Genomic DNA, 23,097 nt, shown 5'->3' with positions numbered 1-23,097 from the left:
TGTAGAAAATAATTCACCCCAGGGGTTATTGAAGAGAATGGAGACCCCTACTGTCTATTGTAATGCATGGCTAAAAAAACACTGGTCACATTAGGATTAAAAAATATAAGTCTTCTTCAGTGTAATAAACACTTGCATTAAAGCCTGTAATGCTTTCTTAATTTGAAAATGATTTAAATAATGTAGGCTAATATGTTTTCAATCACATTTGCAATTTGAGTACAGTAACTGAAAAATTTAAATAAATCTAAAGTTTGAAGCATACAGTGTATGATTTGAACTTTTCAGACTCTGGGGGAGGGGCCATCCATGCGAGAGGCGGAGATACGTAACGGTCTGAACGCGGGACTTCCGTCTCTGTTTCCTTCTCTGTGATTGGATGAACAACAGCTGTCAGTGTAACGGCTCACTGAGCGAATTTTTCAAATCAAACGAAAAAGCGCCGCTCTTGTGAGAGTCGACACACCTCTGAACACAGCCATGCAGAGACAAGGGTGAGAACTAATTCTTTTATCGTCTCAACTTGTAACAGCGAGAGTGACTTGTTCAGAAGCGCACAGTAGTACATTATCTTCGGCGTTTTCTGTAGCTTCGGCTTTACTTTTAGCGCCTGTCTTCTCTGATGGCTAACATGCTAACGCTAGCACCGTAGTGTAAACAGATCAGCTCTGCATTTTTATATCTCTATAACGCCGCTTTGAGAAAATAATGTGTACTCTCCTTTTACCAAGCAAATGTCTTTACAGTCAAAATGTGTTATTTTTGTGATTTCCCCACACATCCGCAAGTGTAACTGCTTAAATAATACGTTTACGCAATGAACGTAAGCGCGTAACACCACGGCTCAATGGGTTAACGCTGACAAATCATTGAACGGTATTGGGCTGGGCGAGATGGACATTTTCGACAGTAACGTTATTGATACTCTGATAATGTAACGTAAATCAGCAGAAATGTGCTAAAAGATGTATCTGACAAATGTGAAATTGGTCAAATTAGGGCTGGGAGTCACAGGATCGCCCACAATTCGATTCAATACACGAAATTGACCAAATACCGCAACCCACAATACAACACAATACTCAATATTGCATCACCCAATTTCGTATCAAATTTTAGCACACCCCTATAAAATTACCAACACCAGTTTCAGAAGTAGCTTTTTTAATGAATAATATACAGAAAATTTAAATACTGCATATCTTTAAAACAGCATTCACAATATTTTGAAATATTTTCCAAATTTACGCCTCCATGAACGGAGACAGGACACATTTTTTGCCTCAAACTCAAATGGTGTCACTTGTCTCTTCAGCAAAGGCAGGACGCCCCGACGGCCTGGCCCAAAGAGGAGTCCAAATGTGGAGAAGGATCCTGTGGGAGTGAGTGCAACAGTTTTCTAATGTGAATTCATTATATTTCCAAATGTTGTGCAATATACAATTGTTTGTTTCACTACCGTGAAACATTTATACACTACCAGAAAGTTTAGATTCACCTTGTTTTTCAATGTTTTTTTTTTTCTTTATCAAATGTAGAAAGCAGTAAACTTATACATACAAAATAAATCAACTATATTATGTAAGATGTATAGTAGTAAAGAAAAAAGTGAAATAACACTATTAAATATTGTTTCAAATATTTTTTTTATTTAAATCTTAGTATCCACCTGTCGACAGCGCTGCAAAACCTTGTCCTTCTCAGTGAGCTTCATGATGAACTTAAATGAAATGGTTTTCACTTCATAGCTGTGCCGCATTAGGGTCAAGAAATGCCAAAAGTGCAAAAGAAATCAAAGCAAAGGGTGATTTTTAAATAAATCTAAAACAGGTTTTGAACTATTTTGAGTTTATTTTTTTGTTTGCTACGTTCCACATGTGTCATTCATAGTGTTGATCCATTCAATGAGAATCTACAGTGTACATAGTTATGGAAGTAAAAAAAAACTTAAATGAAAAAGTGCGTCCAAACGTTTGACTGGTAGTGTAGATAGTATGACTAACCCCACACTGTATATAATCGACACGCCAAACTGCTTTGTTTTATGGGTTTTTGGATGTAAAAATGGTTGACACCTACAAAGTAATATGTTTTGGGTCCAATCAGATAAATATTTTGCCCTTTGTTGTTTTTCATCTGTTTGCTTATGAAGGTATACTGTCGGATCCGTCCTCTGGGACTGGATGATCAGGAATGCTGTGTTGAAATGATCAGTAACACCACCATTCAGCTCCATGCTCCAGACGGACTAAAGGCCAACCGTAATGGAGAATACAAAGAGGTAATGAATAGGCTATAGTTGACTACAGACACGTCCCTGCAATTGATTACCGTAAATTTCGGACTATAGAGCGCACCTCAATATAAGCCGCACCAGCTAAATTTGAAAAGAAAATCAATTTTGTACATATATAAGCCGCAGGTTTTCATATTGTAACATGAGATATTTACACAGAAAGACGGTGCACCGACACCTGCCTGAAAATTGGCACCAACACGACATCAACACAGGATGAACACACCTGCAGGTTTAGAAAATAAAGCTGCACCAACACGGAAAATCTGCTTTTATTTCCTCTGAAAACTTTTGTCGTCTTTTTACATTGACCAAGTTGGATTCATTGATGCCGAGCTCACGTGCAGTGGCTCTATTTCAGGGGTCGGCAACCCGTGGCTCCAGAGCCTCTTTCATCCTTATACTGCGGCTCTTAAAATAAATTTTAAGTATTTAATTGAAGTGCATTTTATTTGTGTTAGCTCTTTTTTATTGTAATTTAAATTGGAAGATTATTATGATCTTAAAATAAAATTATATTTTCTTATTTTTCGTTGCTCAAAATAAGCGTCACACTCGCGGAACAATGTTCAAAACAAACACCGCTCACGTCTCACAGACACTGACACAGCTCACAGTCCTGCGTAAAGAGCCCTGATTTTCAGACGCTGTGCGCACAGGGGTCAGGAGCAACTTTCGCTCGTCCCTAATGACACACTAATAAGCTCATCCGTAGATGTATCATGAAAATCCTGCTGGAAATCGCCACAGAAATCTATTTGATGTAGTAGCAAGTATATTATCTGCTCTTGTGTCCGCGATGACATATCACATATAACACATCAGACATGTCGCCCAAAAGTAGAGCCACAAGCGAGTGAAAATGAGCCAAGAGCTTTTAACAAAGGGGAAAAGGACAACTGAGGAGCCAGAAGAGGAGACTACGGCCTCCAAGAAAAAGAAAGATAAATTTAACAGACAATGCCTACTTAAAATCTGGGTTTGTCGCTACAGGTGACTCTCACGCACAGTCCGCTCTGCGTAATATGCGGGAAAAGCAAATGAGGCAATGAAACCTTCAAAACTGCTTTGGCACATGGAGAATAAGCGTAAGAGTTTTTTTTTTTTTTTTTTAAAGAAACTGCGGAGCAGAGTAGACATAATCACATAATCAGCGCAGGGCTCACACTGATGCAGCGGTTTGGTGAGTTGTATTTTTTTATGCACTTAGTTGTTTTTGCCATATTTATCTGCCACGTGTAGAAGGCTTGTCCGTGAAAATAAAACCTACATTATTCCGTTACATTATTATTGTTATACACAGTGTTATCTTCATTTTAGATGTCAAAAAGTATTTGCGGCTCCCAGTGTTTTATTTTACATGGAAAGTGGGTCCAAATGGCTCTTTGCGTGTTAAAGGTTGCCGACCCCTGCTCTATTTCCTTCTTTATCTTAAAAACTGCAATATATCCATTTCATGATGCGCAAAATGATCGTTCAAAATCAAAACTAGTGTATTCTTCAGAGCAGAATCTTTCCCCACGTCTGTCTCACTTTTACATTTACAGCTAGAGAGCGCCCCCCAGGGGCCGTTATCCAGTAAAATTCTATAAATAAGCCGCACTGCTGTATAGGCCGCAGGGTTCAAAGCGTGGAAAAAAAGTCGCGGCTTATAGTCCGAAATTTACGGTACTTAGACTGAAAAGGGGCTGTGGAAAAAGGTAAGACTACACTTGCAGAGGAGTTCATACAAAAGCTACCATTTACACAAAAAGTTTGTATTTATATAAAAACGGATTCAATTTGCCTATCATGAGCTTAATCTGACTTTTTACATAAAAATGCCAAACGATACCAGATTTTGCCAACTCACTAACTTCTTTCTGCTAGTCGAATTTTGGCCGACTTAACCAGTGTTTCCCAACCAGACGTATGGGGATCCCTAGGGTATGTGAGCACTTCCCAAGGAGGTACTTGGAATGATTTCAGATTTAAAATAAATAGCACAGTTTACATCCTTAAGAATATTTCTGTAGGATGTTTGTGTAATCCCTCATTCATCCAGGTCTAATCCATTGTAAAAGCCTGCAACTGGAGACAATCGCTGTTTACAGTTTCAGTGTAGGTAGCCCCTCCATTTAGATATAAGGCAGTGTCGACCAGCAATCTGACCAGAACTGAAGAGTTCTGAGCAGCAAAACGTCTTCACTCTCTTTTTGTCCAGTTGATAGATTTAGATTTAACTATTACTACTTCTGTAGGATCAATTCTAATAATAATGGCTTACACTTGTAATGCACTTTTTCAAAGCCTCTCAAAGCGCTACACTATAGTCATTATTCATTCATTTCCACACTTGGCGATGGTAAGCTACTACTGTAGCCACAGCTGCCCTGGGGCAGACTGACGGAAGCGAGGCTGCCAATCTGTACCATCGGCCCCTCCGACCACCACCTATCATTCGCGCACACACCACTTTCATACTAGGCAATGTGGGTGAAGTGTCTTGCCTAAGGACACAACGACAGAACTTTGTCCGAGCGGGACTCAATCCTCCGACCTTCGGGTTGGGGGACCAACACTCTAACCACTGAGCCACTGTCGCCCCATTTTATTACAAACAAAAATGGCAATGTACTAGTAAATGGATGTATAATTACTAATGCAACTCCAGTACTGTTAATATGGGGTACTCGATGTGGGACAACAGTTAGGGGGTGCTCGAGACAAAGGTGGGGAACTAGTGGACTAAGACACCCTCGACTCATGAATCAAACGACTACAGGACTACAGCCCTAATAAACGGGTCAGAAATGAAGATGGACCATGGGATTCGATCTGTATCTAACATTCTGTCTTTTCTTCTTATTAGATGCAGTACTCCTTCAAAAAAGTATTTGGTGTTAATACCAGTCAAGTTGAACTGTTTGAGGATGTAGCCAAGCCTCTTGTCGATGACCTTATTCATAGCAAAAATGGTGAGTATTCATTTTAAATATCAGAACTCAAATTCATTCAAATCAATCTAAATCTATACTGGATATAAGAGCAACACTGTCATCTAATAACTCAAATATGACATTATTTTGGTATATGTAGTTTTCAAATGTTATGAATTACTGTATTTTTCAGACTATACGTCACTCCGGAGTATAAGTCTCACCAGCAAAAAATGCATAATAATGAAGGAAAAAAAAAGTTGCATTGGACTACCATTTTTTGGGGAAATTTATTTTACAAAATCCAAGATCAAGAACAGACATTTTATCTTTAAAGCCAAGTTATAATAACAATAGAGAACAACAGGCTTAATAGCAGTACACACGCTAATGTAACACATAGGCAGCGAATTGAATACATGTCTGATATGTTAACGTAAGAGTTTGGCTGTGTTTCATTTCGCCAAAATGCCCTTAGATGCACCATTCGAAGTGTGCGTCGAAGGGCAGTTACATAACTTCCGGCGGGACAAGGGCTGTCCCATTTCATTGCGCCTGACAAATGTGCCCTGCGATTCCAGCGTTTCCACAGAGATTGGCCATAACCAAAGCACTGCTTTATCCCATCATGCACTGCACCAATGCAAAAAAGAGAAGAAAATGGTGTGTGCTGTGCAATACATGTTCAAGTGTTTATACTGGTTTACTTCACCTACAGCTACACCTACACTTCACCAGTCAACGCAAGATATTAACAGTTAATCAGATAACTAAAGCTTAAAAAACAGCTAACAAGTTTACTCTCGATCTCACTCCAAATCACTAAATCCATTCAATTCTTCATTCTCGGTGTTGCTTCTGAACTTGGTCAACTCCTGAAGTAGATGAAGCGCCGTTTCCGTGTGGCTGTGTTACTTGTACACAACCCTAGAGTGACCTCGTGCAGTTGTCAGTGTGACAATGACAAAGTTGTGAAATGATATATTTTAATAATTTCACATATAACTTGCATCTGAGTATTAGTCGCACCTTCGACCAAACTATGAAAAAAGTGCGACTTGTGGTCTGGAAAATACGGTAGTTGCAATGTAACAAAAATCTTTGTCCATACATCTTGTAGGTCTGCTGTTCACGTATGGTGTCACTGGAAGTGGTAAGACATTCACCATGACCGGCTCACCTGGAGAAGGTGGACTCCTCCCTCGCTCCCTGGATATGCTTTTTAACAGCATCAGCCCCTTTCAGGCCAAAAGATTTGTATGATTCTTATACAATACAGAGCAGTTTTCAAGACTTTTAATACATTATAGTACAAACATTAAAACAATTGTAAATGATTACTTGTTAGGTGTTCAAACCAGACGATAAAAATGGGATGGAGATCCAGGACACTGTGGAGGCTCTCTTGGAAAGGCAAAAGCGTGATAGCCAGCAGCCAAATGTGCCCAAGACTCCCTCCTCAAGGTAAATTATTTTTATTTAAGCTATTATATTAAGTAACTGATTCTTGGTCATATTTCAAATATGCACTGTGGACAGAGAGACATTTGAGAGAGCACTGAAAAGAGTCTTAATTCCCAGTATGGTTGAAATTGGTTTAATTGGAACCTTTCCTATCCATGTGTTTGTAGGCAGAAGGCAGATCCTGAGTTTGCAGACATGATCAGTGCCGAGGAGGCCTGTAAATCAGATGGTGTGGATGAAGACTGCTGTTACAGTGTCTTTGTGTCATACATCGAAATCTATAACAACTACATCTATGACCTGCTGGAGGAGGCGCCATTTGACCCAATCAGACCAAAGTAAGATTCTACAGTGTGTTCTCCACTAAGGTTGTTTATGTGGAAAGACACTAAACGGTGTCTTTCCACATGTTCATCTGGATCACAGTAGTGATGGACAAAACTTTTTTTTGTTAATATAAAACCATTCTTTAAAAGGGCTCTGCATAACTTGTGATAGAGGGTCTGCCACCTTTTCTCTCCATGGAGACAGTGTTCTACAATATGACATTCAACCTTTCCATCTCCATAGAAACAAGCCGTTGATGCCACAGCCCTGGCAATAGTGCACATCTGTGGAGAGCCAACCCTCCTCACAATAAGAGTGCATGTTTTTTTTTTTTTTTTTTATTTTCAATCATGAAAAAAAGGATTAATTAAAGATATACAAGTTGTTTAACACCATATTGTGGAACATTTGATGTCATGTAATAATATCTCAATAAGACAAGTAGGTGATGAACTCCCTACCTGAAAAGTTGCATTGTGTACCTATTAACAACTGAATTTGTATTTAAACTACTCCATATATTACATCACTAACTTGACCTTCTAGTTCCATTTAAAGAATTCACTCTTGCGCCTTGTTTTTGTCAGGTGGCTTGATGGTGGAACTCCTGTGCGAAACAAAGAGTTCATGTATGTGGTGCACGACACTTTTTGCAGCCTAAACATGGCTATAGCTGCTCTCCCATAGTCCATCCACCCCATGAATCTAAACCCTAAACCTGCATGTAGCTCCTCACTAATTGGCTTAACTTAGATGCTTTGGTGGCTGTCTATGCAATCGATCATAAGTCATACTTCCTCCAATATGTCCTTCATCTGTATGTGACCGGCTTAAGCTGAACTAGGTCCTGCGCATGTGTGTTACTGTTGGTTACTCTCCATTTGTGTTTCCCTGTGTGTTTTGTGTGTATACCGTACATTTTGGACTATAAGCTGTGACTTTTTTCCCACACTTTGAACCCTGCGGCCTATACAACGGTACTGCTAATTTATAGATTTTTACTGGCTGACAGCCACTGGGGGGCACTCTGCTAGTGATTCCAAAAGTGAGACGTGGGAGAAGATTATGAGCTAAAGAATACACTAGTTTTGATTTTGAACTGTCATTTTCCGCATCATGCACACACCATCATCATGGAAAACACATGAAGAAATACATATGATGGAACTTTTAAGTTAAAGGCAATCGATCTGGCCATCAAGGAAGGAAATAGAGCCACTGCATATAAGCTTGGCATTAATGAATGCGATGAATGTGATAGCATTAAAGATGACAAAAGCTTTCAGAGGAAATAAAAGCAGATGGCCTGTGTTGGTGCTGGGTGCTGTTTTATTTTTTAAACATGCAGGTATGTTCATGGTATGTTGATGCCGTAATGCCGATTTTCAGGCAGTTTGAAAAAAAAAAAAGGCGTCTCATAAATTAAAATTCAAAAAACCTCCATGTACCGTCTTTCTGTGTAAATATCTCATGTTACAACATGAAAACCTGTGGCTTATATTCAAGTGCGGCTTATATATGTACACAATTTATTTTCTTTTGAAATTTAGCTGGTGCGGCTTATATTCAGGTGTGCTCAATTGTCAATTTACGGTAATAATGGCAATATTGCTGAACTTGTTTCAGACCTCCACAGTCGAAGCTCCTACGTGAGGATCAGAACCATAACATGTACGTGGCTGGATGCACTGAGGTGGAAGTCAAGTCCACTGAAGAGGCTTTCGAAGTCTTCTGGAAAGGTATTGTTTTCTCAGCCAGCACCACACGAACAGGCTGTGTTAATTATATATATATTATACAATTATATATATATATATATATATATATATAATCTATTAGTCTTTATGAGGGCATATTTGTATTTATTCAGTGTGTTTTATGTTTTATGTTGCACTTTATCACCAAAATAAGTTCCTAGTTTGTGAACTGTGTTCACAAACGATGGCAATAAAAGGATTCTGATTCTAAACCTATTGGGGTCTGCAATTCTTGTATTAGTTTAGCAGTTTTTATTACTGTGTTACTGACTCCCAAAACAGACTTGTGTAAATTGTGCACTGTGAACAAAGTCTTGATTTATAAATAAACTGCAAATCTAATGGCAATCCTAACTTTTCAGAAAATGAAAAATAGTTGCACTACCAGATGATTGTAAAAAACAAAACAAAAAAAAAAACAAGTTATGTCATAAAAAATTTCTTTTCATTTAGGATACAGAAGTGTTTGAATACTAACATTTCATTGTGCTGATTTCAGGTCAAAAGAAAAGGAGAATTGCCAACACTACACTGAACCGTGAGTCGAGTCGCTCCCACAGCGTGTTCACCCTGAAGCTGGCCCAAGCGCCTCTAGATGCAGACGGAGACCACATACTGCAGGTGTCACGCTGCTCTATTGCTCTTTAGGCCGGTGTTATGTGTGTTAGGCCTGTCTTATTCTGTGTTATGATTGTGTTTTGGCTATGGTACTCTGGGATGTTGATGCCGATGCTTCATTCACAGGACAGAAACCAGGTGAGTGTGAGCCAGCTGTGTCTGGTAGACCTGGCAGGAAGTGAGCGCACCAACAGGACCAGAGCCGAAGGCAGCCGCCTCAGGGAAGCAGGTATGGTTCACTTTACAACTCGCTTTATGTGTGATAAATGGCGCTTGAGAGGTGAAGCAACCATGGACAATCTTCTGTCCCGGAAGTAGAATGAGAGCGATAGTAGTTGGCCAGATAAAAAGTGCTTTGTTTTTCAGATTTAGTAATCAGTGTTATCTATTGGACATTTTAAATTGGTTCTTTTGAAATGGATGCCTCATAGAAGGAAATTAAGTGTTACTGCGCTCCTATAACTTTGCCGTATTTATCGGTTTAGTCAAATTATTCTGTTTTGATATGAAGGATTTTAGGAGGACTTTTGCCTGTTCAAAATGGATATCCAAAGTGAAAATCTAGAAATGTTGAGATTAGCTCCAGTGGGGTAAGGGCTCAAGAGAGACACAGACTAAATGTGTACTGATACTACAAAAGAGGTCAAGGATGCATTGAAACATAACTAGACTCATAAACTTTATAAACCTTATAAACTTTGCATAGTATTGAAGCATTTTAGCCACATATGGGTTTCAAAAATGTCTATACCTCTTCAGGCAACATTAATCAGTCTCTCATGACTTTGAGGACCTGTATGGAGGTGCTGCGAGAGAACCAGATGTGCGGCACTAATAAGGTTAGACATGAGGGTATTTCTTTTGTCATGTTCATATTGTCTAATGTTTAAATGGTGTTTGTATTTCAGATGGTGCCTTACAGAGACTCCAAAGTAACCCATCTTTTTAAAAACTACTTTGACGGTGAAGGCAAAGTCCGAATGATTGTCTGTGTCAACCCAAAGGCAGACGACTACGAGGAGAGCATGGTAAAAACAGCTCTAGAACAACACTGCTCACTCCCACTCGGAGGTGCTCACTGTAAAATCTCATACACAACAGGATCTTGTTAAGGAGGAAGCATTATGCAAAATCTTTTTTTTTTTCCCATCTACCAAGTTATAATCTTGTTCCCTTGTCAAAACCATACCTGAAGAGGTTTTAGATGTCATCTGTGCATGTTTGAGCATTTTGGCGCTCTCCCATGCCCCATTTAAACCCTCTTTACAGATGTAAGATTTTGTGCAAGGCTCCACCCACAACCCTACATCACCCATGCTCCCACCCGACAATTCTCCATAAATATACAAAAACGTGATACAAAACTGTACACAACAATTTTACAAACTTGATGTGATGTGCAGTAGTTTCATTACTGGGATGCATGCTGAATGTGTTGTGATAGAGCTCTGAAGGGGGAGTGAATTTTTACGGGAGAGCGTCAACAATGGAAATGAAAACATGTATATTTTTCTCATTTTCCTCACACCAGAACACCATACATTGCTTTTGGCTAGTATAGCATTTTCAAAACAAGGGAACATGGTGATCTAAAATTATGTGTTAGCAGTCAATACCCCATAGTAAAATGCCCCCTCTTTCAAGTTTTTGGAGATTCTTTAAAGTTATGCTTTATTGTGGCTTTTAAATGTGACATTATTGGCATTTAAATGTCTACATTTGGAAAATACTTTTCTCTGTTCATTCATTATTGGCCCCTCTGCTGCCAGCTGTGGGAAAGAACCATGAAAAAAAAAGTATTTTGTAATATCACAAACGTGCTTTACAGCCATGTGTTAGTAGTACTCAGAAGATGCTCAGAAGAAGTTACGGGATGGCTTTTGCACTGTTAAAACTGCTGGAGACCTGATGAGATTTTACTATTCATAACTGTCTGAGCCCTAGAAAGCACAGTTCGAATTTTCCCCAGAGGCTACCTTGTAAATATGATTAAAGGTCCTATATTACAGATAAATTGACTCATGAGCTTTTAGCCATGTTATACTGCTGTTTTTGTGTGTAGGCAGCACGGTGGCTGAGTGGCAACACTCATGCCTCACAGCAAGAAGGTTTGGTTCGATCCCCGGGTCGCCCAGGCCTTTCTGTGTGGAGTTTTGCATGTTTCTCTCCGTGTCTGGATGGGTTTCCCCCGGTTTCCCCCATCAACCAAAACATGAACGCCCTTCGAGACAACTGTTGTTGTGATTTTGGGCTTTACAAAAAATGAATTGAATGAATTACCTCCTCAAAAACATAACTTGAGTTGTGTTTAGTTTCATTCACACAAGTTTGAGTAACCCTCTGTTCCACCTTCTTATGTCATTAAGTGGTAGATTTAATGTTAACTATTTGTAGCATAAATTGAATTGCTATATACTGCATATGAACACAATACGCAGGGTTCTTGTTAAACATGTTTGAATGAAAGAAAATGCAGCTGTGTATTTGATGAGGATACAACATTATAACAGATACAAAAATGAGCATAATATAGGCCCTTCACACGGTAAATAAAGCAAAGTACAACCTTGTTTTAAATGTGGGAGTCAGTAACCTTAATCGTCACTCAAAAGCTCACAGTCCATTTTGAATCATGTAAAGTCATGATTTAGAAATGTGAAACTTTGTGTGGTGCAGTTGGTGATGCGATTCGCAGAGATGACCCAGGAGGTGGAGGTGGCGCGACCCATTGACCGGCCCATCTGTGGTCTGGCTGCCGGGCGAAGACACAGGAACCAGGCCTTCAAGGAGGAGCTGAGCAGGAGGCTGGAGGAGCGAGGAGGGGCCGCTGCTGCTGGTAATGCCACAACTCACACACATTTGCACCACACATTGAGCATTCTCTATTAGTGCTGTCATGATACTAAAATGTAAAAATCTATTTTGATACTAAGGAATAGACTTAATGCTGAATGCAGATTCTGATACCATAGTAAAAAAGCACTATTTAGACCAGGGGTCACCAACATTTTTGAAACTGAGAGCTACTTCATGGGCACTGAGTCATACGAAGGGCTACCAGTGTGACACGCTCTTCTGAAATAACAAATTTGCTCAATTTGCCTTTAGTAATACATTATTAATAATGATTAATGATAATCATCTATGTGAAGACATGATCACATTAATGATTTCTCACAATCAACAATGACAGCAAGGTGGGAAACATATCAATATTCAACACTTTAACTTTATTAATCTTAGTAATTGTTACATTTTCAGATGATCATTTACATCACTTCATCTCATAGTAAAAGTGTCCCATTTTCATTAGCCACTGAGAAACATTTTTAACAAAACAAACTATGTTGCCCCATGTTTCAAAAAGTTATCGATATTGTAATGTTAAAGAAAAATCAACATACATATTTTTAAATAAATCTCTGTTGCTTTTTGTGACTTTTCCCCTTTCGTCTCCGTGAGTACTTAGCATGGAGCTTTTATGACATGTAGTGAATTGTTCCTGCACATTCTGCCCCTTTGCCGTTGCCACAATTGCCCCGCAGATGAGACGCATGCAGATTTCTTTTACAGTCGTAAAATTCATTTTTTTCTGCCATGTTTTTGGGGTACGAAACGGCTTTCAATGTGCAGCTTCACAGTGCTCGTGAGCTGAGCACTGGTTTTGTCACACGTACAATATTAATCTTTGAACTGAGTAAGTCAGAGTTCACCTTAACTTTTCTAAACTTCACATATAATGAACATATTTTTAAGATATTGTCATTTTAAAATATATATGACTGCAAGGGTGATTAAAAGATAGCATCAGAATAAAATTTTATTTTAGATGCAGCTCATTAGTGAGTTGTGCTATTTTTAGAACCGGTGTGCAGGCAATTCATGTAGTCCTTGGTTGCGACCTGGTGACCACGGGCACTGTGTTGGTGACCCCTGTTTTAGACAATGGAATTTGATTTTCAACATTAAATGCACTTTCTTTTATGTTACCATGTGGCTTTATCTGTGTAATCCCTCAGTCTTCCAGGTAGGTTCCATAGTGGTCCATGGGCCTTTACTTAGTCTGTGGTGTTTTACTTGATCTGATGCAGCTCAAGATCATTCTAAAGCTATTCAGGAAAGGTTCATTTCTGTCCTGTGAGTGTGACTTGTCAGTATCGATACCCGCGCAGATAAGTTTGCCAGTTTTTGTACCGATTAGCATTTTGATTTCATTGGACATTTCCTGAAGAGTCTTTGAGCTACATAGTCTGAACTTGTGTTGAAACACATACTGCATGAGAAAATGCTATTAATTATTTTAAATTAAATTCTCTTTTATATTGTTTATTATCATTGAGGAATTGGTTGGCTATTGCATTTAGTGTCAAAATTGAGTTTTTAATATCATGACAAGTGTTTGCTCCCCAGTGGATGACCCAGTGCTGCTGACCCAGCTGATTGAGAGCCTGCCCCCACTGCCGCCCTGCACCCTGGTGGACCCTGCCGATGACCAGCTTCTGCCTCATCTCATCCAGGTCCTGGAGAAGAGGCAACGTGTCCGCCAGATAATGACCGAGCAGTTCAAGAAGACAGGTGCAGTGTCCGCTCTGGCTCCTTTTTTTGTTCTGAATCTCAGAGGTTTTAAAATGCATTAAAATTCACTCAATTATAATTGTGTACAATAAAGTCTTAAGAATTAAATGACAGTAGGTTAGATTTCATCAAGCATCAAGTCAAAAATTGAATGGATTCAATCTGAACAAGATTAATCTAATCTTGTGTGGAAATGGGTGCATTATTTTTTTTTTTATATTGTTAAAAATAACATCCTGCCAAGTCTAAAGTGGTCAGTTTACATGTCAGAGCTTCATTGGACATTTTGATGAAGCTCTTTCATGTCCTGTTTTTCATTGTTCCCTCTATCCTCCAGCCAGCACCATTCGATCCATGTTGGACCAGTATGGCTCCCAGATCAATGCCAAAGAAGCCCTGATCCACAACCAGCAGAGCAGACTGGGCGAAAAGGAGAAACTAATCCTCAATCAGAAGACTGAGATCGATCGCTTGGAGAAGAAGTCTAAGACCCTTGAGTATAAGGTAACTTTGCATTGGCACTAGCGCAGCATAGATGCCACAATACAGAGTAGGCACTGATGTCTATATCTCTTGTTTAGATTGAAATCCTCCAGAAGACCACAGACATGTATGAGCAGGACAAGCGTTCCCTGGAACAGAAGCTGGAGACCCAGGATCAGCAACTGCAGAAGGAGCTGTCTGAGCGCAGGCGCATGGAGCAGCGTATGCAGGGCGTGGTGGCTGACACTAAGCTCAAGTGGGAGAAGGAGTGTGTAAGGAATACACAACGAGAGTTGCCATTTCTTAGGGGTTAGTTTAGGCAGATAGTGACATTTTAGTGGCTAAGCTCTTCAGTGTTGGTCTAGAATAGCCCGTGTAAATGCTGTCAGGAGGTTTCCTTTGACCTCTGTGCAAAGTCAAATGGTCAGATATTGTCTTTAAAATAAGTGGGAGGGCCCTCTGTCTCCAGTAGAGCGTGGCTAGGGCTGTCATCTGTCACAGTGAAGATAATTTATCATAATTAGCTATACAGAGAGGCATGCATTACACTCTGGGGTTCTAGCTTAATTTTTGATATCGTGTTAAATTTGAAAAATGTTAGATGTTAGGTCATAAGTGTTACAAATATTGAGTTTTTTCACATGTAGCGTTTGAGCATTAAATGACCTCATGGTCTCAATTATAAGATGGTAGAGCTCTCCTGATGAGCACTACAATATGAGGGCAAATCAGGGCACTATGTCGGCTATTGCATTAATGTAGCACCTGGTACTTTTGTAGCCATGATCCTCCTGTTGCTTGTGTGTTCAGGTGAGGCAAGTAAATGCTAAGCAGCTGGAGATGCAAAACAAGCTGTGGGTGAAGGATGAAAAGCTCAAGCAGCTCAAAGCCATCGTGACAGAGAGCAATGGCAGCGCAGGAGTGCAAGAGTGCCCCCAGAGGCCATCCAGAGAAAAGGACCGTGCTGTCAGACAGAAGAGGTCTGCCTCACCCTCACCAGTGGCTGTGAGTACCCACATACAACTAATCAGACTCCTGTAAGGATGGTGATAGGAGCAAATACAAAACAACTGAGAACTCTGAAGAAAGTTGACTGGAATTAGAAGGATAAACCACAACAATGTGGGATTAAAAAAAAAAAAAAAATATATAGGTAGATAGATAGATAGATAGATAGATAGATAGATAGATAGATAGATATTGCAGGTTTTTCTTTGATTATTCAACATTGGTTGTGTCCAAATGTCCACCCTAGCCCTTAACACTCCTCACTAGATAGCGCTGTCCTGGGTGACAAAAAGCTAAACTGATCAAATTTGATTAATAATCTATAATAAGTATTAATGTACCAATAATAAACATACAAGCTTATGTCAAGCTGGATCACACGTAAAAGGACTAAATTATTCAACTTTTTGTCTAAGATGTGGAAATTGTCTCTTAACAGTTCAAACTAAGGCTAACACAAGAAAATTTATACAGCAACGGTTCATTTAAGTGTTTTATTCATAATGAGGGATCAATAGTGTGAAACTGATAAAACACTTCTGTCTGCTTCATTCAGTTGTGTGTTGTCCAATTAAAGCTCGGTCACTGTTGGTTTTCCAACTCATGCAGTGCATTGTGGTCTATATTGACTGATCTAGTGACCAGCATTTTCAAGGTGCATTATGGGGAATTTTGCACTGCTTTTTCACCACCTGGACATTTGGACACCACTAAAAATGGCGTGATGCCTAAATGGTGCCATTTGGATGCAGCCATTATAAAATTGCACATCTTTGAACCACCATGTTGGATTTCATCTTGTCTGTAATCCCCCACCTCTTTCAAATGGGCCAAAATGTATGTGAGCGGGCACTAATGAGGGCTGCATGTTTGCCTATAATAATGTGTGTTCTTTTGCTGCTCTGTCACTGAGCCCCGTCACAATTACCTTTCAGGCATACAGCCAGACCACCTCTCACCCACCTCACCACTCCCACAACCGAGCAGTGCAGGTCTCACCTCCCCCCTCCTCCTCCCCCTCTTGCTCTCCTCCCTCGCAACGCTCAGTGGCGTCGTGCATCTCTCAATGGGAGCAAAGATGTCCGATGGAGGTGGGGGAGCAGAGCAGGCAGGGCACCCCCCAGCACAGGACCCCCATGTGCAGCAGCGTGGGGCGCAGGAGAGGCAAGCACTGGGCTCCGGGCTCCCAGGCCCCAGCCACGCCCTTGTTCTACGGGCTGGGACTGGAGACAGACATCAGGGTCAGTGTCAGAGTGCTACTGTAGGCTTCTTTTAGACTGGGTGTTAAAGTGCATATGACAGTTTTTTATGCTTTATACTTATTCCTTGGTTTGGTCGGATAGTACCAGTGGTAAATATTTATCATAGCTTTACATCAGTTGTGTCAGTGTGTGGAAAAAAGTTCAAGTACAAAAATACAAGAAGTAGCAGTGAGTTCTAAAACGACATATCTCTGTCAAAGTCATCAACACAGGAAAATGTGTTTATATTGTTAAATGAAGGCTTAAAGTGTCAGAAAATTCAATCCAAGACAATTTAAAGGTATTGTCTTAATTGTACAATAATCGATTAGTCTAATACAAATAGGCTCGTGTTATCACTAAGGTTGGTAAGTAACAGTAACAGATGTACCTCCTATGTATGTTGCATCCTGTCCAACCAAAAGGTACGTTTTTAAACTTGACAAAATAAAAAATTTTGTGAAGATTTTTTATTCATTCTTAAATGTAATGTTAACTGTCAAACCTGCCTTATGCACTTTAAACCATAGTGTGTAGCTTGTGTGTAGTCTTTGCTCGTTTCTCCTTTTATAAAAACTCACCCCTTCACTGTGCAGTCATTGTACTGGTGTAATAATTACATTTTAGTTCCCATAAAGTTAAACAAAGGCTCACCATTCTTGCAGTTCTTTGTATTACCAAACTGTTCAGGATGCAGCTCAGAATCAGTTTTGGAGAGCAGGAGGGCGGACACATCACAGCTAATGTCAATGCCTAATTTTCCCCTTCCCCATCATCATCATCATAATTATTATTACTACTACTAAATTCTACTGTTGCACATGAACACCACTGAACCACTCAACACATTTCAGACCATTTCTTGCATACATCTTGATGAGTTTTCTTTGCATGGTTCTTCTGGTTTCTCCTATAACTAGCTGTACTGTTTGTAAGCACAGATGTATTGCTGGAGATGTAAGTATTTCATCAAAGAGCTTTGGCCATAAGTGGGGATGGAATCTACAGTCCCTGTTTAGAGAAGCCGCCACTGCTGCTGCCATCCATGTGAACTCAATTTCAATACTAATAGATTTGATACTTGGTGCTCGATTCTAATACCACAATGATAATAAAGAATTTTGTTTAGACAATGGAATGTGATTTTCAACATTAAATGGTAGTACTTTCTTTTATATTCCCATGTGGCCTTATATCTGTGTAATCCCTCAGTGGTCCAGGTAGGTTCCATAGTGGTCCATGTGTGTATACTAGTCTATGTAGTCTGATACAGCTCAATATCTTTCTAAAGCTATTCAAGAAAGGTTTGTTTCTGTCCTGTGAATGCAACTGAAAGCGCTTTAGATCAAGGAAACACACACACACCAGTGTAAAGTCTATCATGTATTGAATAAGTGGATATAGTAATTATCGTGAGACGCCTAGTTTTAAACTAATTGCGGTGACAACTATCATATATTTTTTTAATCATTCTTAGACCCATGGATAACAATTTTTGTTTTTGTATAAATCCATGAAATTGAACAAAATCTAGAGCATGTTGTTCTCAGGGTTGTCAGACTAGATTTGAGCAAGTATTGATACTTGAACCTTTTCTGAATAGCTTTTGAATGATTTTGAGCTGTATCGTGTCTACACATGGTAATGTAAAAGAAAGTACTATGATTTAATGCTGGAAATCACATTCAATTGTCTAAAAGTCTTCAAAATAATTAGAAATTTTAGTATGGTGACAACACTACTATGTTCATATCTCCAGCATTACAGACTAACTCTAATCACCCTTAATCCTTAACACATGCTGAATAATTCTTGGTGTTTTTGTGCACTTGAATCAGCCCATCCCCGTGCACCCCACACACCGGCGTTCTCACTCGTGCGGTGCAGAGAAGTGGGTGGATCACAAGCCCAGCACAAACCTGGAGCTCGACACTGTCATGCAGCCCATCATCCACAATGCCATCACAGTGTCCAGCCCCAACGAGAAGGCCCTGTCCAAGTGCCACAAATATATGCTCAGGCACCAAGAGCTGGCCTCAGATGGAGAGATCGAAACCAAGCTCATCAAGGTACAGCTCACTCACCCTCCCATGCACTCTGAGAGAAGCAGAAGCAGCACCGGCCAGAGGGGGACTCTGACAAACAGGAGGACCGGGCTGCATAGGATTCTGTTACATGTCAAACTGTCCCACCAAACTTATACAAGTGAAACTGGAGTCAAAACAAAGCTAAATTAAAAGTATAGAAGGATTTTGATTTTAAATTCCATAAACATTACCTCGTATCTGGGGACGCAGTTAGGTCAACATGTTCAAATCAAATGTAGCTTTACTGATAACAACTGTAATGCTGATTTATTCTGAATAACAAAAAGGATTGGCAATGAACGTAGTTGTTTATTATTTGGTGATTTGGTCCTCAATGCTGTCCAATCAGAAGGCAGAATAAAAATTCATTTGGGTTGCCAGTTGCCAATGCTGAAATCCTGTCGTTTTAAACCTAAAATGCCTCTCTGATCTGATCACTACCTAAACCCCAGCACCTGCAGACAATCATGAGACCTGTTCATACACTGAGAATGTAGGTTAAGACTCTGGCAACACAGGATAATTTGATTGTGTGTTTCCTTTTTAAAACTGCAAGTGACGAGTTCAAGGTGCATACAGCTCTTTTAATGCTGAACAAAACTGAAAACTGAGGACATTATTAGGCCCATGCAGTTAACATTGGTGGTAACAGCTGTTAGGATATTAGGGCTGCATGGTCTCATGTTTATTCTCTTTTTCTATGCCATGTTGAAATGAATACTACGGTCTTGTGTTTCAGGGTGATGTGTTCAAAACCAGAGGAGGAGGACAAGCTGTGCAATTTACAGACATTGAGACACTGAGACAGGAGAATCCCACAGGCCCCAGGTGAATTGCACTGTACTGAGACTAAACATCTGTCTATCACAAGTTCTGTGTTATATTTCATTTGCTTTGGTTTTCCAGTCGAAAGCGGAGATCAGGGTCGGCAGATTCCCTTCAGATGGAGGACAGAGAAAACAGGGTAAGCATGAGTTCAAAATCGAAATGTGTCAATGTCTCTGTTTAGAGCCTATAATGACTATTTGATCTTTTTCCCTTTAGCCCCCTGTGACGAGTTCGGGCCCTGCATATCAGAAGTAAGCTTAAGATTTGGATGATCAAGTGTTGAAATACCACTTCATTGTTGGCCAGACCTTTTGTTAAAGCAGTGCAAGCATTTTATCAGTGCTGTCAAAACACGTTAACTCATGAATGAACATAAATGAACACACGTCTGCTTTGTCCAAACACACCCCAGTAAATGAAGCTGTGAGGGTTCCATTAAAGGAGGAGCTCTGGTTGCTTGTGTTTAAGTGTGGAGCAGTGGAGTATGGTTTGTTTTGCTGCACTGAGCAGAGCCAATATGGTGTTGAAGATGTAATTAAAGGTCATGTGAGTGCTAAAACTTACACCAAGCTACTAAAGAACACTGGAAGATGCCAAGCCAACCCTAGTAGGAGCAAGGGTCATACATTTACCTGAAACATGATTCATAATAAAATATAATATCAAGACTTTAAATAAATAATTTGAAAGCTCAACTGAAATTATTAGATTGGTGAAATTTATTATTTTCTTAAGAAAATGTAAAAACATGTTTCAAATTTGGTTTTTTTGTTACATTTAAATATTGATATTAAAAGCAGCAATGCTTGTAATGTGGTTGGGTGGGGAAAAACACAAAACACAGTTGTGATCTTCAATATATTTGACTTTAACACATTTTCTACTATCTACTACACCTTTTTATATGGAGATTTAATAGAATTGTGTTTTGTTTCAGGCGGAGGAAGCCCTGAGTTGCTGTTGACCACATATCTGGATCTTCTTGACTTGTTCCCCTCGAGCCCACAGGAGGCGCTCCAGAACAGAGAAGACATGTGGTGGAAACTGCATTATCCTGAAGGCATTACTGTGCAATTTTAAGTCACTTATTTGTAATATTTTGTTGGCCATGCAGCCATGAATCCTTTCAGTGTATTCTGTTTTTTGCTTTATTTTATTGTAGCTTTTAAATCCATTTTGTATCCACCCAAAGAGTACACCTCCTGCTTTAGAGATGTTGAGAAATGCTTTTTGAAAAAAACACTTTTGTGTTGGTTTAATGGACTTTGAATAAGAAAAAAGAATGACTTCATGCTGGATGTATATACTGGCTAGTTCACTCGTTGTACGTTCACTACGTTGTAGAGGAGCTGTTTGTATTAAGTACTTTTAACATTTGTATATTCAACATCGGTGTAGCTGTAGCACCTGTTCTTTTTGATAAGATTAAATTTCTTTAAACTAAATTGTGATTGTGTGCCTTTGTATAAGTCTTTCACTTCTCTATAAGTTAGATTTAGAAGAATATTAAAATTGTGTATATGTATAAGGTAAAAAGTCATTTTGACCTTATACATATACACAATATTTAAACCATAGTGAAGCATTTCTAACTGGTCTAATCGAGTGGTCATAGCAAAAGCAGAATCTAATAGGTCCAGAACACAGTTTTGTGGAGGAAAGGAGGGTCATAAAAATATCACAATAATTCATAATTGTCCTTACTCATGAATATAAGTTAAAGATAAATTTGAAATAAATATAAATAAAAATTACCACACCAAATGTCCACATGCTTTGGGAGCTTTAGACAGATTTGGGAGTGACAACTAAAATATTAAGTAAACGTGTACAAGTTTTAAAGAGGGGATATTACACAAAATCTACATTTGGAGCTTTATCATGTTATAACATTGTTCTCTCATCCAAAACATGCCTGAAGAGGTTTTAGGTGTCATCCATGCATGTTTGAGTTGAGGCTGTATTCCCTCCTCCTTACAGTTGGCAGTACAATTCTGTCCAATGCTCCCACACAACAGTTTCTCATAAATATACAAAACATGATACAAAATGATACGTTACAACCTGACAAACCTGATACAATATGCAGTAGTTTCATTAATGGCTTGCACTCTGGTTGAGTTGTGATGATGGTCTGAAGGGGGAGTAACTTAGTGCAGGGAGCATGGGGAGGGGGAACTTAAACCTGTTAATATGTTGTTTTTGGCTTATATAGCATTTTCAAAACAATAGAAGTTAACACGGTGAGCTAAATAACTTATGTGTTTTGTAAAACCGTTCCTGTCTCAGTCCCCTGACCGTGGTGGGAGGACAGGAGGAGAATTGTTTATTTTTCTGTACAATGAGATTTGAGCTATAGAAAGTTGAATTCTGGACTTCTAAGACTCATTATAGATACAAACTAACTTCTAAATTGTCGCTTTCTGTTATTTATTCATTGAAGTTTGTGGTTTTTTAACCAGTAATTTAAAGGTTTGTGGGGAATAATTCTGTTTTACAGTTTGGTTTCAATATTATGGTTTATCGTGTATATTTTCTTCAACAATATATCACTCTTCAAAATGTGTTATCGTGTCAGGCCTAGGTACTCACTCCCTAACTCACCATTGTTACCGCTCCCACACTTGTTTGCTTCATGGGATAATTCAGATATATTGATTTAATTTTTGTATATAGGAGTTAGACACACATCGCACAACAGTTAGCAATTAATACCCCATAGACAAACAATATTCGTCCTTTAAAAACACAGAGGAGCAGTACATCGTGACAACTGGAAGAACAGCATTGTGAGCTCCAGGTATGTTTTTGATAAGGGAAAGCCCTTTAAAGAGCCACTATGTAACTTTTCTGGTGGTGTGTCTTGCTCGTCTCCATGGATGTTACTGCTTTGCCCTGGAAATGTACTAGCACATAGTTTGGCACTAAACTTTTCTATCTCCATGGAGTCGAGCAGGTGAACTACAGATCAGATCTATGGAGGAGCAAATTCGCTCACAGAAAGAATGCATATTTTTTAAGAACTCAAAACAGTTCCACTTGTGATTGAACAGGATAGACAGATTTAATGCCATACTAAGGAACATTTCAGGCAAAGCAATAGAACCTCCAAGAAACTTAAAATGATTCACTATTAATGCATTTACTACCAGCATGTTTATAGCACCAAGATACTCACATAAACATAACAGCAAGGCTTATTCATCTCGACTCCAACACATTTTTACATGATTATCTGAAGTGTGGCAAGTCACAAACACGTTGTAGTTTCCATTTTCACCAGCAGATAGAGCCAGAGACTGCTATAAAGAAAGACTAACGTTTGAGAGCATCTAATGGATTAACGTGAGGTCCTGAAAAATGTTTTTAACCTATGCAACACAACTGCAGTTAGTCAGGACCCACGCTCACAAGGTAAGGTATATGCTAGAATCCTTTGTTCCCATAAGTATCAGAATGTGCCCTCTACATTTGTCCCATCCTTCACCCATCTCC

At 39.3% G+C, this 23,097-nt stretch overlaps 1 protein-coding gene across 6 annotated transcripts; it reads left to right on the top strand.

Annotated features, from left to right (window-relative positions):
- Positions 1-363: 363 nt before the first annotated feature.
- kif23 (kinesin family member 23) lies at positions 364-21,044 on the top strand. Of its 6 annotated transcripts, XM_055232588.1 has the most exons (24): positions 382-494; positions 1,316-1,382; positions 2,153-2,281; positions 5,148-5,253; positions 6,335-6,471; positions 6,563-6,678; positions 6,846-7,016; positions 7,593-7,634; positions 8,632-8,744; positions 9,262-9,383; positions 9,507-9,609; positions 10,140-10,219; positions 10,289-10,408; positions 12,057-12,216; positions 13,791-13,955; positions 14,293-14,459; positions 14,537-14,710; positions 15,249-15,443; positions 16,382-16,687; positions 18,526-18,756; positions 19,514-19,602; positions 19,681-19,738; positions 19,819-19,853; positions 20,540-21,043. In XM_055232588.1, exons 1-24 carry the CDS (start codon positions 481-483, stop codon positions 20,553-20,555), a joined length of 2,916 nt encoding a protein of 971 aa, XP_055088563.1. In that variant the 5' UTR covers positions 382-480; the 3' UTR covers positions 20,556-21,043. The 6 variants fall into 6 exon arrangements, with proteins under 6 accessions (XP_033847388.1, XP_055076937.1, XP_055088563.1 ...); XM_055220960.1 differs by lacking the exon at positions 16,382-16,687 and having other exon boundaries at positions 410-494; positions 20,540-21,044; XM_055220959.1 differs by lacking the exon at positions 7,593-7,634 and having other exon boundaries at positions 432-494; positions 20,540-20,912.
- Positions 21,045-23,097: the final 2,053 nt, after the last annotated feature.

This window comes from Periophthalmus magnuspinnatus, chromosome 3 (assembly GCF_009829125.3).
Source record: "Periophthalmus magnuspinnatus isolate fPerMag1 chromosome 3, fPerMag1.2.pri, whole genome shotgun sequence".
Taxonomy (NCBI): Eukaryota; Metazoa; Chordata; class Actinopteri; order Gobiiformes; family Gobiidae; genus Periophthalmus; species Periophthalmus magnuspinnatus.
Note: the sequence above shows the minus strand (reverse complement) of the source record. Positions and strands in the feature narration are given on the sequence as shown.

Bases quoted from the DNA above. Each gene is read 5' to 3' on its own strand.
- kif23 (XM_055232588.1), top strand. The intron at 1,383-2,152 runs GTGAGTGCAACA...TTGCTTATGAAG, and splicing joins TGGAGAAGGATCCTGTGGGA to GTATACTGTCGGATCCGTCC. The intron at 7,017-7,592 runs GTAAGATTCTAC...TGTTTTTGTCAG, and splicing joins TTTGACCCAATCAGACCAAA to GTGGCTTGATGGTGGAACTC.